Below are 17,667 nucleotides of genomic sequence, written 5' to 3'. Positions count from 1 at the left end.
CCCAGCCTATGTGCAAAACTCATAATTGAACCAGTAGAGCTGATTAGTGTTCTGCTATTGTTGTCTATGTGCCTCATGGGAACAGTCCAGCCCGAACTGCCATGAGGCACAGGGTCAGACTGATTTGCAAATGGCCATGTCTGAACTGGGGTGGCAGAGTGGGCTAAAGAACGGTGATGGATTAAACCCAGATCTTTTGACTGGGTGTGAGTGTTTGATTGGTTCAAATGCTCTGTCCATCACCACCCCCTTTTGTACCGCTTTGTTCGCCATAAGTTGGCAGGGTATGCTCAAACGTGAGTCCCTTGCTCACTTTGCCACTGGATTCAAGCAAATGCCAGAAACCGGTCTTAGGAAGCTTGTTTCCGGTCCAGGGAAGGCATGGCTTGGCAGTTCGGGCTGGACTGTTCCCATGAGGCACAGGGTCAGACTGATTTGCATATGGCCATGTCTGAACTGGGGTGGCAGAGTGGGCTAAAGAATGGTGATGGATTAAACCCAGATATTTTGACTGGCTGTGAGTGTTTGAATGGTTCAGATGCTTCGTCCATCACCACCCGCTTTTGTACCGCTTTGATCTGAGGTTGAGCGGCCAGGCCTGAACCCATACTGGGTATCAGAGATTATATCATGTTCTTCCGCCCAGTATATTAGCCGATTAAGAATGGCCCTTCCTAAAACTTTCACGGTTACATCAATAAGAGAGATTGGCCTGTAACATTGTGGAATATGCCTGTTACTAAGCATGGGCGTAAAATCCGTTCCGCTCGCGGATTTTATGGATTTTTGGCAAATTCGCAATCCGCGAACTCTCGCGAATTTCCCGAAAATTCGCAAGTTCGCACGAAACGGATTTTTTTGCTTGGTCGCACTTGCCAAATAGAATACTATACAATTTTGCGGCGCGCGGCGTTCACTTACCGTCATTCAGCGTTTGAAGAGTTGTTTTTCTCCATGTTTGCGTGTGCTGCGCCATTTTGGATCTTGCTGCGGGATCCCGCGGGAGTTTGTCGACCGCAATTACGTCATCGCGGCTTGCCACCTTGCTCAGCGAGAGTTTGTCAATGCGAGTACGTCATAAAGGCCCGTGATCACGCATCGCGGGAGTAAACACTTGCGAACACGTAGATGCGGCGGGCAGCGACAATCTCGCTATTGCGAAATTGCAAAATTTTCAATTTCGCACAAGAAATACACCAGCAGTCAGCATAAACCTCTTGAAAATTATTTTTTATCAGAATAACTCCTCAGGTTGACATTTGCCTGCACTTTTTTTTGCAAGGAGTCCATTTTGGGGGGGGGGGGGTGGGAGGAAGGAAGTGCCCCACAGTCTCCAACTTCCTGTTCCTGTCCAGCAGGCTCCTCCCAGTGCTTTGTTCATGTCCTGGTCACTTTGATTTGGATCTTGACCTGGAAAGGATTACTTTCTGTGGATGCTGCTGGATATTGGAATTTGAGGCCTTTTGACTTTCTTTGGATCACTTTTGGATTAGAAATTTCACAAGTAAGTTTGTTTGGGGCATTACAGTTGCTGCAACTACAATTTTGGAACTTTTTCAGAACATTAAATAAAATATATTGTGGGTAGCCACAGTATCCAGTAGGACCAGGGTTAGTTATGGGTGCATGATACAACTGTTTTGTTGAATTTCAACATCATTTAGGGCATGGATGGCATTGGATTGTGGTGATTTTTGTGTGTTTTTCGATTTTTTGGCTGTTGTTGGGGCCTTTTGCCCAGGGGTACTCAGTGGTGCATGGACTGAGTTTTTCTGTGGGGTCTCTTTAATGTAAACATCATGGAGGGCATGGATGGCATTGGATTGTGGTGATTTTTATGTGTTTTGTGAATGTTGGGCTGTTGTTGGGGCCTTTTGCCCAGGGGTACTCAGTGGTGCATGGACTGAGTCTTTCTGTGGGGTCTCTTTAATGTGAACATCATGGAGGGCATGGATGGCATTTGATTGTGGTGATTTATGTGTGTTTTTCGATTTTTTGGGGTATTGGTGGGGCATGGCCATGTGGGTGGGGGCCATTGTGAGGACTGGTACAGGCAGGGCCTGGCCATTTGGTGGGGGTCTAGGGGCCATTTTGAATCCAGGCAGTGTGCTTTGTGCCATAGGCCTGCATCCAATGTGCCTTGTTTTCTTCCATTATGCCCATGGTTACTCAGGGATGCATGGGCCTAGTCTTTCTGTGGGGTGCCTTGAATGTAAACATCATTGAGGGCATGGATGGCATGGGATTGTGGTGATCTTTGTGTGTTTTTCGAATTTTGGGCTTTTGTTGGGGCCTTTTGCCCAGAGGTACTCAGTGGTGCATGGACTGAGTCTTTCTGTGGGGTCTCTTTAATGTAAACATCATGGAGGGCATGGATGGCATTGGATTGTGGTGATTTTTGTGTGTTTTTCCATTTATTGGGGTGTTGGTGGGGCATGGCCATGTGGGTGGGGGCCATTTTTAGGACTGGTACAGGCAGGGCCTGGCCATTTGGTGGGGGTCTAGGGGCCATTTTGAATCCAGGCAGTGTGCTTTGTGCCATAGGCCTTCATCCAATGTGCCTTGCTTTCATCCATTATGCCCAGGGTTACTCAGGGGTGCATGGGCCTAGTCTTTCTGTGGGGTGTCTTGAATGTAAACATCATTGAGGGCATAAATGGCATGGGATTGTGGTGATTTTTGTGTGTTTTTCGAATTTTGGGCTGTTGTTGGGGCCTTTTGCCCAGAGGTACTCAGTGGTGCATGGACTGAGTCTTTCTGTGGGGTCTCTTTAATGTAAACATCATGGAGGGCATGGATGGCATTGGATTGTGATGATTTTTGTGTGTTTTTTGATTTTTTGGGGTGTTGGTGGGGCATGGCCATGTGGGTGGGGGCCATTTTGAAGACTGGTACAGGCAGGGTCTGGCCATGTGGTGGGGGTCTAGGGGCCATTTTGAATCCAGGCAGTGTGCTTTGTGCCATAGGCCTGCATCCAATGTGCCTTGCTTTCATCCATTATTCCCAGGGTTACTCAGGGGTGCATGGGCCTAGTCTTTCTGTGGGGTGTCTTGAATGTAAACATCATTGAGGGCATGGATGGCATGGGATTGTGGTGATTTTTGTGTGTTTTTCGAATTTTGGGCTGTTGTTGGGGCCTTTTGCCCAGAGGTACTCAGTGGTGCATGGACTGAGTCTTTCTGTGTGGTCTCTTTAATGTAAACATCATGGAGGGCATGGATGGCATTGGATTGTGGTGATATTTTTGTGTTTTTCGATTTTTTGGGGTGTTGGTGGGGCATGGCCATGTGGGTGGGGACCATTTTGAGGACTGGTACAGGCAGGGCCTGGCCATGTGGTGGGGGTCAAGGGGCCATTTTGAATCCAGGCAGTGTGCTTTGTGCCATAGGCCTGCATCCAATGTGCCTTGCTTTCATCCACTATGCCCAGGGTTACTCAGTGGTGCATGGGCCTAGTCTTTCTGTGTGGTGTCTTGAATGTAAACATCATTGAGGGCATGGATGGCATTGGATTGTGGTGATTTTTATGTGTTTTTTTATTTTTTTGGGGTGTTGGTGGGGCATGGCCATGTGGGTGGGGGCCATTTTGAGGACTGGTACAGGCAGGGCATGGCCATGTGGTGGGGGTCTAGGGGCCATTTTGAAGCCAGGCAGTATGCTTTGTTGTGCCATAGGCCTGCACCCAGTCTGACATGCTTTCATCCATTATGCCATGGGGTACTCTGTCACTGGTGCATTTTATTGGTCTTTCCATTTTGGGGGGGTGGGTATAATAAAAATGCTTACTTGCAAACTATTAATTGAAGCGCTAAATATGCAACATTTATTTGACTGTTGTTCCTCTGGCTTTGTTTGCTTTTAGGTGCAGAAAGACGAATCATCAGCCTCATCGTTCCTCATCAGTGCCAGGAAGAAGTCCTGCTGCGGTGTGTGCAGCACAACGTCACGTGTGGCCACAGACAACTCTGCAACTTGTGCAACTGCGTCCTGCTGTTCTGACATCTGAAGAAGATGGCCCCAAAAAAAGTTGCCCGTTACTCCTCTAGCAAGAAATTTGCCAGTAAGGAGCAGAAGAAGCAAGTGGCGCCACTTACCAAGGAGACTGGTGTGCCGACCAACGCATTTTTTGGGGGAAAAAAGTACGCCTGCAGCAGCAGCGGGGTCTGCCGGGGACCAAGCTGGGAGCAGCGCCTCCGCTCCATTGGGCTCAGTGCCACCACCACCACGCCAACTTAGTTCCAAGCCCTTGAGTGCTGCAGAGGCAGCCAGTATAGTTGTTCAATCACCATCGAGCAGTGATGTTGGCTCATCGCAAGAAAGTAGCAGCATCCCTCAATCAACAAAGGTTGTTGTCACTCAGCAAGGTCATACAACTGTTTTGTTTCTTTTAAAAAAATATATAGCTACACTATGAGAGAGAAATGTAATATGTATAGTGCTACATCAGATGTACTACGTATAAAGTATAACAATGTAAGGCACATTTGAGGATTCATGTATAAACATATGAATGTATATGTATATATATATGTCTGTGTTTTATATCCACAGCGGTGTGTCCCCCACATATTGGTACCTCTCTGCCATGATGAAGGTGTGGTCCTTTCGGACCATACACCGAAACGCGCGTCGGCGTGATCCTAGGGAGGGATGAAATTCCACCTGACTGTGACATTTGGACCAGTTTGAACTTGTGTCCCCTCGGTCAAAAACCACCGCCCTGTATACCAACTGGCATTGATGTACTGCATTGTGGAGGGTATGAATGTTTGTTGCATGTAATGAATGGGTTTTGAGTGTTGATAGGTATGATATGTGTGGGACCCTTAATGTGATTTATTTAATCTTTTTTCTAATGTTTAAATATATGTGATGTGTTTTTATCCCCTTCAAAATATCCCAAAAAATAACCAATTGTTTAACAAGTTAAAATGAAATCTTGAAATCATAAAAACTAGTGATGTGTATGTGTAGCTCCAACTCCTACGCGATGGTCGCCTTGTATTAACAGGATCCTTGTGTTGGACCTATACTTATTTCAGGGGCAGGGTTTCTCTTTCTTTTTTGCCTGTTGTAACTCATCTGACGAGTGTTCAACAACCACAGCCGCAACAACAACCACATGTGCAATACAAGCCCAAGTACATGTGGAAGGAGAGGCGGCGCAAGGAGAGGCGCAAGCAGAGGTGCATGGAGCGGCACAAGTGCCCACAATAGTTGTTCCTCCCGAAGTAGGGGCACATCAGGAAATTGACATTCAAGCCGAGGTATCAGATGAGGAAGCCACTCCTGATGATTCATTGTCTTCCAGATCCCCAGCAAGGAAAAGATCAAGGATGGTGTCTACTTCTTCTTCAAGCCCCCTTGCTTCTGATGATATGGATGACAATTGGGAACCACCAGTGCTGCCTGAGAGTGAGGCACACCATGATCTGACAAAGGTAGCTGAGCGTAAAAGGAAGGTCCCCGAAAGTCTCAGAGTTATGGAGTGTGATGATGACGCTGAACAAGACTTGGCGTATACTCCTGCTGATGAAGACTCTCACGACGACGACGCAGTCATCATACACGCCACTCCAGCCTCAGCAGGCATGCAGCAAACAAACATTTATACCCTATCCCGAAATGCTGCTGAGCGTGATGATGGCGACGTGGGAATGGGACCACCACGAATGCAGTTAACTAGTACACCACCGCCTACAGCTTACATATTTTCTCGCCACAAGTGACCTCCTTCCACCTCGACCTCCATTTCCTCAATTAGTGGTGCTGTAAGTGCACAACGTACTAAATTTCGGCAACACACATCCTCCAGTTCATCTGGCATAAGCAGCATTCCCAGTATTGCCTCCTCCGCCCCCACACACATTTGAAGTCTGCAGTTTGGGACTTCTTTAGTGTTAGCCCAACAAGGGAAAACATAGCCCTTTGTACCATTATTAAGCTTCGAGTTAGTCGTGGTAAGCTTGGTACCAACTATCAAATGACATGCGCACCTAAGGGAGATCAAGGATGAGCGAATTGCAAGTCAACAAATTGTATCCGTTGATGTTTCATCTGCTGATGACGAGGAGGAAGAAGCGTCAAACATTTCTTCAGTTACACCCAGTACCCCTGTCAACAGCACACCCCCTGAAAGATATATGAGCCAAACTAAGAGTGTGGGAGAGAGTGAGACACCAATGCGAAAACGTTCATCATCACTGAGCGTAACTGGGTCGAAGAAGTCATCATTCCGTACAATGGTCCAGCCCACCATTAGAAGCATGTTGTTTTCAGATGCGCCATTTGAACGCAACCACCCAACGGCGTGTCTGTATAACACTAAGCTGGCTAAAATGCTAGCGCTGGACCTTCTCCCTTTTTCTTTTGTGGAAGGGGTGGGTTTTTCTTGAAATGGTGGCAACGCTCTGCCCTAAATGGAAGGTTCCTAGCCAGTTCTATTTTGCCAGAGTTGCGGTTCCAGCACTACATGAAGATGTGCTGGAGGTGATTGGGGCAGCTTTGCAGAAGAGTGCTGTTCACACTATACATCTGCAAAAAGACATGTGGACCAGTTGCGCAGCCACTGATTACATGTGCATCACTGCACACTGGGTCTCTTTTTCAGGGGTTAAAGCAAAGATACACGCAGGTGTTGACTCGGACAAAGTTTATAAAGCTGCTCGGAAACATGCAACAATAGCCATGTTTGCCATGGAGAAAAGTCATACAGGAGAAAACATGTTGCAAAAAGTTTAACACAAGGGTCTTTGAATGGCTGTCCCCAAGAAAACGCACAATTGGTTATGTTTCCACGGATAATGGCGCCAATGTAGTTAAGGCCATGGATATGGGTAACTATTTCAGAGTGCCGTGTTTGGTGCACTGTATAAACCTGGTTGTTAAAAAATTCTTGAGTGAAGTAAGTCTAGTCTCCGAGTTACTGACCACCTGCCGAAGAATGTGCACACATTTCAACCATTCTTTTAAGGCCCGGAAGCAGCTGAGGTGCCTGCAACATGAACGTAAATTGCCAGTGAAAGCGCTCATCCAGGAGGTGGCAACACGTTGGAACTCAACCTTCTACATGCTTGAGCGTCTGTATGAGCAGTATGCGGTAGTCGATCAGTATTTATTTAAACTGGGTACACCTATGATAGACATGAGGATACAGGTGGAGCAATGGGAGCTAGTTAAAAGCCTGACAGACATGCTTCGTCCTTTTGAGGTCTTCACGCGTGCAGTCAGCAGGGAGGACTGTAATTTGGGAAAAGCTATCCCATTGTTGCGCATGCTAGAGCACCGACAGAAGGCGGTGTGTTCTAAGTTTGAAAAAGATGGAAAGGAAGAAGCATTTGAGTTGGCAGACAAGTTATTACACCGCCTACTTTGCGATGATCGTCTTGAAAAGATCCACACAGAACAGCATTACATTTGTGCTGCTATTCTGGATCCACGGTACAAAAAGGCAGTGGCAGGCAGAGTATTCTTTCCTTTTGATGACACAGATGTTACAAAGTACAAACATTGGCTAGCTGTGTCAGCCACTCGGTTTGAAAGAGAACGGCAGGAAATTGAAGAAAAAGGTAGTACATCAGCATCAGCAGGCCATCCGCAGTCAAAAAAATCCACTTCTGCAGCTGTGGCTGGGGCAGAAGTGAGTGATTTTCCCTATCAGCCGTTAACGACACCAGCAACCGTATCATCTGCACCAGACACAACAGTAATATTGTGTGAAGAAGAGGATTGGTTAACTCAGCTTGGGTTTGCTTCTCAAAGGGTCCCAGAAAAAAGTAAGAAAAGTGGAGGAACCCTGGAGAACCTTGAGTCGATGGTGCAGGCCTATCTGAATGACTCAACAGAGGTCCATCTTTCTCATGACCCATTGGAGTATTGGCATGGGAAAACAGAAGTGTGGCCAAAGATCACCAACCTGGCTATAAATTACTTGTCTTGCCCACTCACAAGCGTGTCTTCTGAACGTGTTTTCAGTGCTGCTGGTGGCATTGTAACTTCCAAAAGGACCCGCCTCTCGCCCAAAAATGTGAAGAGGTTAACAATGATCAAGATGAATCAGCACTTCATACCACCAAATTACAAAATACGGGAATGCACGCAGGAAGAAGACGAGGAGGACACCAACTTAGATGAGGGAAGTTCTTCCCTGTTAACTGACCTACTCCCGTCTGAATTAGCTGAGTTTGAGGACGAGCTCTTCTTCCCTGACACAGAGCCCTGAAAATGAGTCAATGAATCACTAACTTTCTTTTTCGTCCTTATTCACTTTTATTCCTGTGTGTCTGTCTTTCTTTGTTTTGCAAAATCTATATAAAAAAAAACTTTAATCACCTAATCACAAGAACGAGCCCATCAGCAGAACTGTCTTCACTTATTTGCTTATTGATTTGAAGGTGCCGCAGTCTGCATTCCTCAGGTTCACAAGTTCACAAGAACATGCTCCTCTATCCTCCTCATCCAGACTCCTATTTCCCTCAAAGCAGTTGGCTGGATTACGCCCAATGAAGAAGCACTTATGGGGGTGTTCTACTTCTTTGCGGGTGAGTTGATGGGTCTGGGATATTGCTGTGAAGGTCTAATACCGGATAAAAGTCGTTTGGAGAAAATCGGAGCAGAAAAAGATTTTGCGCTTTTGATCACTTGCCTGTCTTTGGGGTGCTGTTTGGCGGGCTTTTAGGTTGTTGTGGGTGGGTTTTTTGGTCTGGGAACACTGCTGGCACAGTCTAATGTTGATTGCATTTGTTTTTCAGGAAATCCATGGTGGAAAAGGGGAGTTAGGGCCTTGCTGCACAGCGTATTTGGACAGAATTGAAGGTAGTAGGCCCATTTTTGCTTTTTGCCTGTTTGGGGGTGTTCTGCTTTTTTGCGGGTGGCTGCAGGGGTCTGGGGCAATTGCTGGGAATGTCTAATACCGGATAAAAGTGGTTTGGACAAAATCGGAGGTGAATTTTTTTTGCGTTTTTGCTGACTTGCTTGTCTTTGAGGCGCTGTTTGCGGGGGTTCTGGGTGTTTGTGGGTGTGTTTTGGGGTCTGGGAGCACTGCTGGGTATGGATACTTTTGATTGCAAGAGGTTTGAAGCAAATCCATGGTGGCAAAGGGGAGTTAGGGCCTAGCTGCAGAGCGCGCGCGGAGTTATTTGGGAAATTTGCCTGAAAATGTCTAAGTCCCCATTTTTGTAGTTTTGCTTTTTGGCTGTTTGGGGGTCTTCTACTTCTTTCCGCCTGGGTTGACTGGTCTGGGGCCATTGCTGGGAATGTCTAATACAGGATAAAAGTGGTTTGGACAAAATCGGAGGTGAATTTTTTTTTTTCGTTTTTGCTGACTTGCTTGTCTTTGAGGTGCTTTTTGGGGGTGTTCCGGGTGTTTGTGGGTGGGTTTTGTGGTCTGGGAGCACTGCTGGCACAGTCTAATGTTGATTGCATTTGTTTTTCAGGAAAAGGGGAGTTGGGGCCTAGCTGCACAGCGTATTTGGACAGAATTGAAGGTAGTAGGCCCATTTTAGCTTTTTGCCTGTTTGGGGGTGTTCTGCTTTTTTGCGGGTGGCTGCAGGGGTCTGGGGCCATTGCTGGGAATGTCTAATACTGGATAAAAGTGGTTTGGACAAAATCGGAGGTGAAAATATTTTTGCGTTTTTTCTGACTTGCTAGTCTTTAAGGTGCTCACAGGTGGCACAGTCTAATGTTGATTGCATTTGTTTTTTCGGGAAATCCATGGTGGAAAAGGGGAGTTGGGGCCTAGCTGCAGAGCACATTTGGACTGAATTCAAGGTAGGCCCAAAGTTTTTTAAGTGTGGCTTTTCCCGGGTTTTGCCTTTTGGCTTGTTGGCGGGGTTAAACTTGTTTTCGCCCGGGTTGACAGTTCTGGGGCCATTGCTGGGAAGGTCTAATACCCGAAAGAAAGTGTTTTGGAGACAATCCCTGGGGAAAAAGTTTTTGCATTTTCTGAGATTTCGCTCACTCTACAGTTTTCAGGGGGCTGTTTGTGGGTGTTCCTGGTGTTTGTGGGGGGGTTTGCGAGTCTTGGAGCAATGCTGGGTATGGATACTTTTGCTTGTAAGGGGGGATTTGGGCATACTTTACTTTCAAAGTACGTTTTGTCACCATTTTCTACTAGGCCTCGTTTTTGGAGATCTGATTGGGGGTCTTCTACATTTTTGCAACTGTGTTTAGTAAGGGTCTGGGAGCACTGCTGGGAAGGTCTAATTTTGTTCTAAAACACAGTTTACAGTACACCTAGCTTGAGGGGAAAGATCCGCTAAATTAATTCACCCATACTTATTTATCCTTCAAAAGGAGACTCAGACAGAGTAGGCACTTTCAAAAATATTGTACTGTCTATTAGGACAACTCAAAGTGTGACTTTTTGCACTACACAGCGTACATACCTTATATTTATTTGTCAGTGGTGTTCTAATAACACTTCCTGTTTTTCCATCAATAATTACAGGCCGGGTTTCAGCCTGTGCAATGGGAAAAAAAGGATGAAGTCAGGCTTCACATTAGCGAGCCGCAATTCAGCATCCGCCAGGCAGGCAGTGGACAGGGTGTCTTCTGGTCACCAACATTGATGGACCGAGCGTCAGATGGAATGGAGGAGTCCCGCTAATAAGAGGAATGGTTGGATGCATGCAACTTACCAAATTCAATAGGACAACTACAACAACATACAGATACAGTATCCGTTCTTTTCTAATTATCTTTTAAGTAATATGATTGCTGTGAACTTCTATGAGTATGACTCTGCATTTCTTTGATCTCTGCTTCTAAATTCATCCCTACAGCCATTCTATAGGTTTTACTTCTGCTATTTTTAAACCTAATTTAATGTAAGAAGTGTTTCTCTGAGTCCAGAGATAGGCAAGTGAAAACGCATAATTATTACTGCAGCCCTGTACTGTCGCATTCTGTCATTCACGGTTGTCGAAAGTACCACTTACTTTTCAGTAACCATGCATGCAGTAGTGCATGCACTTCCTTTATGTCACTTAAAAGATTTATGGATAGTTTTGTACCCAAAGATTTGTTTATCTTCCATTATTGTTTGTCCATGCTGTGCTTTTTTTTCTTCTCTCAACAAAACTTTCCCAAAAACCCCCATTCCCATCCATTTTCCAAACCCTAACCCTCTTCCCCCGGGCTGTGTGGTTTTTATTGATGTGTGACTAAATGACAGCAATAATTCCACACACTTGCTGGGGAGGATAGGATCATAGCAACAGGCTGGTGAAGGAATCCGAGGATATATTCCTACTCAGCTTGACACTGAGTCACTATTGGCAAATGAAAGCAGATTTTCATGTGCGCCATCAACTTGATTGGTCATCAAGAACATCCTCCTCCTAGACGTGGCAAATTATTACGCTGCTGTGTCCTTCACCTTCAGTACTATTTCTTGTAGTAATAGCCAATGTCAAAGAAATTCAACGCAAGTACTAGTTATACTTTCAATACTTTACCATTTGTTCGGCTACATTGTGGCACTGTTCTAGTGTAATGTCACCTGCTATATTCTCTATCGTACCGTTCTAACGCTACGGTAAGGACAAACAAGGTTTCATTTTCTTTTTTTTCAGATGCTGCAACTGCCACTGTGTAACACCACAAGTACCACCGCAATGATGACATTTCATCCGCCCAGGATTGCCAACCTTAATCGCCATTTCCCGTGCAGCCAGCCCTGTGCCTAGCCCTATTTCCAAACACAAATTACAGGTAAGATAAGCGTTTGGGGGGAGGTAGTATAATGGAGTATTAGGAGAGACGAGAGACTGACGGTCCTAGGACTATTGAATTCAATTAAGCTGTGACAGGCACTTAGTTTTGAAAACATTTGGGCAATTACTAGTACTTACACATCTTGAATCATGATGCCACTTAAGTTTCAGGAAAACAAACTTACTGTTAAACCCCCACCCACCAGCCTCAAAAGCAGTAAAAAACACGTATGCTAAGATAAAGTTTAAAGTATATTTATATATCCCTAACATAAATAATCTCCCGCAAGACCCAACCCACCCCCCTCCCGAACCCCAACGAATGTCCATGAAAACTAAGTCCAAAAAAGAAGAAAACCCAACTCCCAATTCTCACCCCCCCAGAAGTCTTTAAAAAAGGGACAAGAGACAGTCTCCTCCTACTGCTGGCTGCTGTTGACTTTTTGGGCCAGGTCGGCATGCTCCTTGCGGAGGGTCTCGAGCAGGGTTTTGGTGTTGAGGAGCTCCTGCTCGAGGTAGGACACCCTAAGTGAAAGGCGGTGCACACGTGCCTTGCACCTGCTGTGGGGGGCAGCTGATTTCTTTGCTACTCGGCGGTGGGGGGTGGCTGCGGTACCCCGGCTCCGTACCGCTGGAGACCTACTGCGCTGACTGGCTGACCCAGGGAGTGCGGAGGAGGATGCAGGTGTCGCCGTGGATGTTGTCGACGTACTCTGCGTGTCCCCCTCCTCCTGGGCCACCAGCCGCCGATATTCAGCGACAGTGGCCTCCAGCCTCCGTTGCCGGGCCCTTTTAGCCAGCTCCTTCAGTGTTGGTTTGGAAGGAGCATCTATATGAAGAAAGAAAGACATAGTCTGTAACCAATGCTCTTTAAGATTAACACAAAATGATTCAGCAGAAAGTTGTGTCACAGTAGAACTAGCAACTTGCAAGCGCAGTACATAACTATTGTGGCCAGTATCTATCTAACCTCCCACTTCTTCATCCTTGCTCTAACATTAGTGGGAGTTTAAGGAATCAATTCTACGAGCACTATGGACTCACTCCATTAGTGTCGACTATGACAGTACACCAGTCTTATTCTTCTTCTTCTCTCTTGGTTAGCAAAATTGGTACGTTAACTTCTGCAAGCCGGCATAATGCCAGCGCAGTCAACTTGCACCCGAGAAAAACAGACGCCCGCCATGATGAGTGAGACAGACTTGCATTACTGTACCAGTCCAGTACATGCAGGTGGTGATGCTCTTATTTTTCTATTACGGGTGGCACTGAGAATACTCTGTTACAAGGGCTACTGCTTAATTAATTTAACTTTCACCCTACAGTGCCAATGAATACTAGAAAAGGAAAATGAAGAAGATAAATAATCTGATTGTCTATCACTGCACATGGTTTGTATTTGCTTACATATGGGATGACTTTAGGTGCTTTCCTTTTTATTGAGTGAACAGAGATACATCCACACATGAATGACCGAGTTCTACTAAACTTATTAACAGAGGTAGTGACTGGCCATCGTAATAGCCGGATATATGCTGTGCTTGCAATACAAACTACTGCTACTATTCATGGTAGTATTCGGACAAAATTACAACTTCTTTTCCTTGCCTTTCCTACACTGGGACGGACGTGCGGGTGCGGTGTTACATGCTCTTCAAAGTAACACTTAGTTCATCCAGTGACCGTCTACTCTCTCTAGATACACATATGCTATCTAAGAGTCAGATAGTACCATGATCCAGGCATCCATCCATTCAAACTATATGTCAATCATTCTTCTTCATGTCTCTCATCTGGACAAACCTTACGTTTTCTCACGGGAAAACAACCTTTTCATTTTATTTGGGAAACCGCAAGCCATACATCCGTGCTTGATTTGCATTTGAATTTCAACCAAAGCATATATTGCGCACACATACAGTTTCTGTTTCACCCACCCAGGCTGTTCTCCTTGCACTCATCCTTGCTTCATCCTTCACCCAGCCATGCATCATATTCCTTCCCAGCCACCTCGGGCACCAATCAAACACGTATCATCTTCTTTGTCAGTCATCATTGCTTTTAACTTGCTCGTCCTTCCACACTTACTTACACCCTTCTTTCGCTTTTTGTTCATCCCATCCATCAAGTTCATCTCAGATCTGATTTGGACTCTCGAAAAAAAATTCGCCGCTGAGTTGAAGTAAATTTAGAGGAGGCTACTACCTGGTTGATAAAAACTTTGTTCTAAATTTGAAAGTCTGCTTAACAGTATAGTAACTTAACTGTAGAACATATATACTATACCCGTGCAGAGACCACACTATGCAGTCTGCAATCTCAATAAGTAAGGAATATAAGAGCTTAATACAGCCCGCCACTACCGTGGCAACCCGCACAGCAGTTTCGTCCGGCACTTGCACCACCTCCTCCCCAGAAGTGTCCTCCTCCACCTCCGCGCTGGGCCCAGCACCAGATGTTCCACCTACAAAGTACATTTAAGAATGTTAGATGTCATAGACATACACCACTCACTAGTATTTTGTCTAGGAATGAAGAAATGTGAATACAGAAACCAATCTAATAATTTGTGACTGTCTACTCTAAAGTAAAAATGTCCCTTTCTCCAGGGAAGGGTGTTGTCTTGCTGCACTTTTTGGCACAACTGATGAATGCTTGCTTTTTAACACGCATCATTTTTCTCATAACAGACAGAAGCTTCACTTCTAAGAACAAATCATCATCACTAGGACGGAGTGACCAACGATTCAGCACCAAAAAGAAAAATTAAAGTTCAAACCAGGTGAGGGCTCGGCTCGCCCACAATAAATGTGTGAAATAAATCACTAAGCACTTTTCCATTTTTAATCAACCGTTTATGTTTCATGACAAGCTTGATTTTAATAAATATTTTTACATTTCATAAAGCTTTAAAACTTAAATAGACTCTGTGGTTTTTGGTCAAGAGTGAATTAGCAAAAGGTTTTGCAATTTTCAAGCATGAGTCCGTGCCTCTGACACTTCTGGACTCTGACTCCGTACTCTTGTCCAGCGTTGGATAATCATCATTGGGGATCAATCATCGATGAATTCAGGAGCTAAATGACTCTGCCACACTATCTAGTCAGTAAGGAGATTGGGGGTTCTTCAAAGTGTGATATCACTGAGGTATGTGGAAAGTCTACCTGCGCCTATTATAATTGATAAACAATGCACTATTTAGTGTCCATAGTTCTGTTTGTGCAGATTTGTCGCTGAAACAGTAGTAGTATGGATTGTCCTCCTATCCAAACCAAAAGTAAAGTAGTATCTTATTCTTTCTTGGTGGTCATTCACCTTTTTATTGTTGGTAATTGTCAAAGCATAAACATTTAGAAGACTTGAAAAGACATTATGGACAATCCCAGAGGACTGCATAGGGCGATTGCTGACTAGAATGGGAGTTTTGTTTAACACCTTTTGTCAAATGTGCAATCTTAGTTAGCTACACACACAGACTAATAACTAAGAATAATCTAGTAATACCACAGGGAGTCATAGTAGAGGCAGGATGAGAATTTAGATACAGTCTACAAGAAGATCAAAGACGATTTAGAAAAAATAGAATGAGGAATGCTAGGAAAAAATAGGTACTCTATATTAAAATTAAAACTTACCGGGGCCAGCAAAGGAGCCCTCGCCTGACCGATCCTGGCCTTGAACAGCAGCAGCAGCCGATAACCCCTCCTCCTCTGTCCTCTTGCCCCTGGGGGGAGCTGATGTACAACATGAAAGAAAGAAAGACCCGAAAACATGGATGATTGTTGTCAACCAAATCAAACATTTCAAAAGAACAAAATATTTTGGCGAAATAGCAAATAGACAACTATTCCACGGGATATATTGACCTATCTCATGTGGTCTACTACGATATTAGTATTGCTTGATTTGCGGACCGTCGACTTGGAAAGTTATGTAGCTCACTAAACAAACTACTAAAAAGGTTCGCCTAGGACTGGCAGGCAGCAGTCCGCAGCACGCGAAGTGACAGACAAACTCCATCGTGATTGCAGATCAGCGACAACACTAAAAAGTTTCCTACTACAATAACCAGTCATTACAATACTCAAACTATCAATCCACCACCACTATTTCTCCTTATTGCCAGGTGTACAAAGGAAGGACTGGACAGATTTACAAGCCCCTTGCGGCTCTTTTGCTCCATTGTTGCGTGACTTTTGTGACGCAGCGGCAGAACAAAAGTGGCGCCATGGTGCGGCGTATATTAACAACATGACGCATATGGGAGATGCCTCACGTTGTAAAACCCTACGCCATCAGGGGGCGTTCCGGCGCAAGGGAGGGCGTTCCTGCGCAGGAACGCATCCTAAAAGTGGCTGAGGGAAATCTACAAGATTTCAATCAGTCACTTTAAGGACAATGATGCGTGACTCAAACCCTGCGCCTGCTTGAAGCAGACGTACGGCTTGACGCAGCATTGGGGAGATAGGGCACCCCAGAGCATTGCTGGAGCTGCGCCATCGTTGCGACGCAACTCCAGCAATGCGCCGCCTTTACAGCTCAGATGCGTAACGCTTCGGTGATGTTTTGGGACCATGGTGCGCCGCATTGTGGCGCACAATTACTGGCGCATCCCTGCTACTTTGCAGGGATGCGCCGGTAATTGAAAATCTGACCCTTAGTGTCTAGCATTGCGCAGTTCTTTAAACTACAATGAAATGAACACAAAATCGAAAACAAATAAGCATAGTAGCAATGCTCCTGAGAAGGAGAGCAGTGCACCTGAAATGCACAGAAGATTTTGAAATATAATTTACCTACAATGTAATCGGCAGCATTATTGCTCTTGGTAAAAAACTAAAATTTGCAATATAATAACACACAGAGCAGGAGAAAACAGAGTAGTGATGAAATAGCTACAACTACTCACCAAGCCCGGGGATCTCGATGCCGAGCAGGTCGAGCAAGTCGCATTCCCGGTCCAGAAGATCCGTTCAACGGTGGGTGGCCTGGTTGTAGGTGCGCCGGACCCGAGAGTGTTGATGCATGGCCCGGCACACCTTCTCCCACCGCTTCCGGTGCTCCCGGAGCCCGTAGCCGCTTGCGATCTTGCCTCCTGCCATGATGGCCCTGGGGAGGCGGCGCTGGACATAAAACACTAGTGCGGCCACCTCCTCTGCGCTAAAAATCTCCCGTGGCATCACTAGCTCCCCCCTCAAACGCCCGCACGGGAGCCGGGCAGGGGGTGCGGGACCCTTCCCCTTCTCCGGCTGCTTCCCGTCTCCCTTTACCATGGTCTGGGCAGAAAGGAAGGTAAATAATAAAAAAGAAATAGAATAGGGAAGAAGAAAAGAAAAGAGTTTAAAAAAGTAGTTTAAAATTAACCAAAAGTAGCAGAAAACACAAAAATATAGAGCTAGAAAAATAGAGGGATAGATAATACGTAAAATAGATCAAACAAAACTTCAAACAAGCAAAGGATGGCAGAGATTGACAGAGGATACAGAAAACATGCCCAGAACCATAGCAATGAATGAAAAACAAGATGGCCGCACCCGTTCACGACCGCGTGGGTAAGTTTGCGCGAGATTTCCCTCGCGATCACACGCGAACTTGTACTAGCGAGTCGCACACTTTGCGAGATTACACATAGCGCCGGAAACGGAAATACGTCACGCAAACAAGATGGCCGCGCCCCATTACGACCCCTAGGGTAACTTCGCAACGTTGCGCTACAAGCGGCTTGCGAAAACGCAAAACATCACGCGAACTAAAATGCCGCAAAAGAAACAAATCGTATATTCGCACGAATTTGCGGCTTCCGAATTCGATCTCGTGCGAATTTGCGCCCCGCAAATCGCACGAAATTGCAGAAAAACGATTTTTGCAAAACTGAAAGCACTCAGGAGGTGCAAAAGTTCAATCTTATCATTAGTAACCATTCCCTGTAGTGCTTCCTGAGGGGCCCCTCCAGA

General features: G+C 45.5%; 1 protein-coding gene across 10 annotated transcripts in view; it reads left to right on the top strand.

Annotated features, from left to right (window-relative positions):
- LOC144770773 (phospholipase A2 inhibitor NAI-like) overlaps nucleotides 1-17,667 on the top strand; it is a 1,245,443-nt gene that overhangs the window by 1,209,946 nt on the left and 17,830 nt on the right. For 2 of the 10 annotated variants that reach the window (XR_013599019.1, XM_078655528.1), the window contains one exon: nucleotides 14,404-14,495. The exons of the other annotated variants lie outside the window; for them this stretch is intronic. Coding sequence is in view for 1 of the 2 variants with exons in the window: in XM_078655528.1 (XP_078511654.1) it covers nucleotides 14,404-14,483 (80 nt within the window). In the remaining variant the exon portion in view is untranslated. Of the gene's footprint in view, nucleotides 1-14,403; nucleotides 14,496-17,667 lie in introns of those variants that run through there. 10 annotated transcript variants of the gene reach the window in all.

The sequence above is a fragment of the Lissotriton helveticus genome, chromosome 7, assembly GCF_964261635.1.
Source record: "Lissotriton helveticus chromosome 7, aLisHel1.1, whole genome shotgun sequence".
Lineage (NCBI taxonomy): Eukaryota > Metazoa > Chordata > Amphibia > Caudata > Salamandridae > Lissotriton > Lissotriton helveticus.
This window is presented reverse-complemented; position numbering and strand designations above follow the sequence as displayed.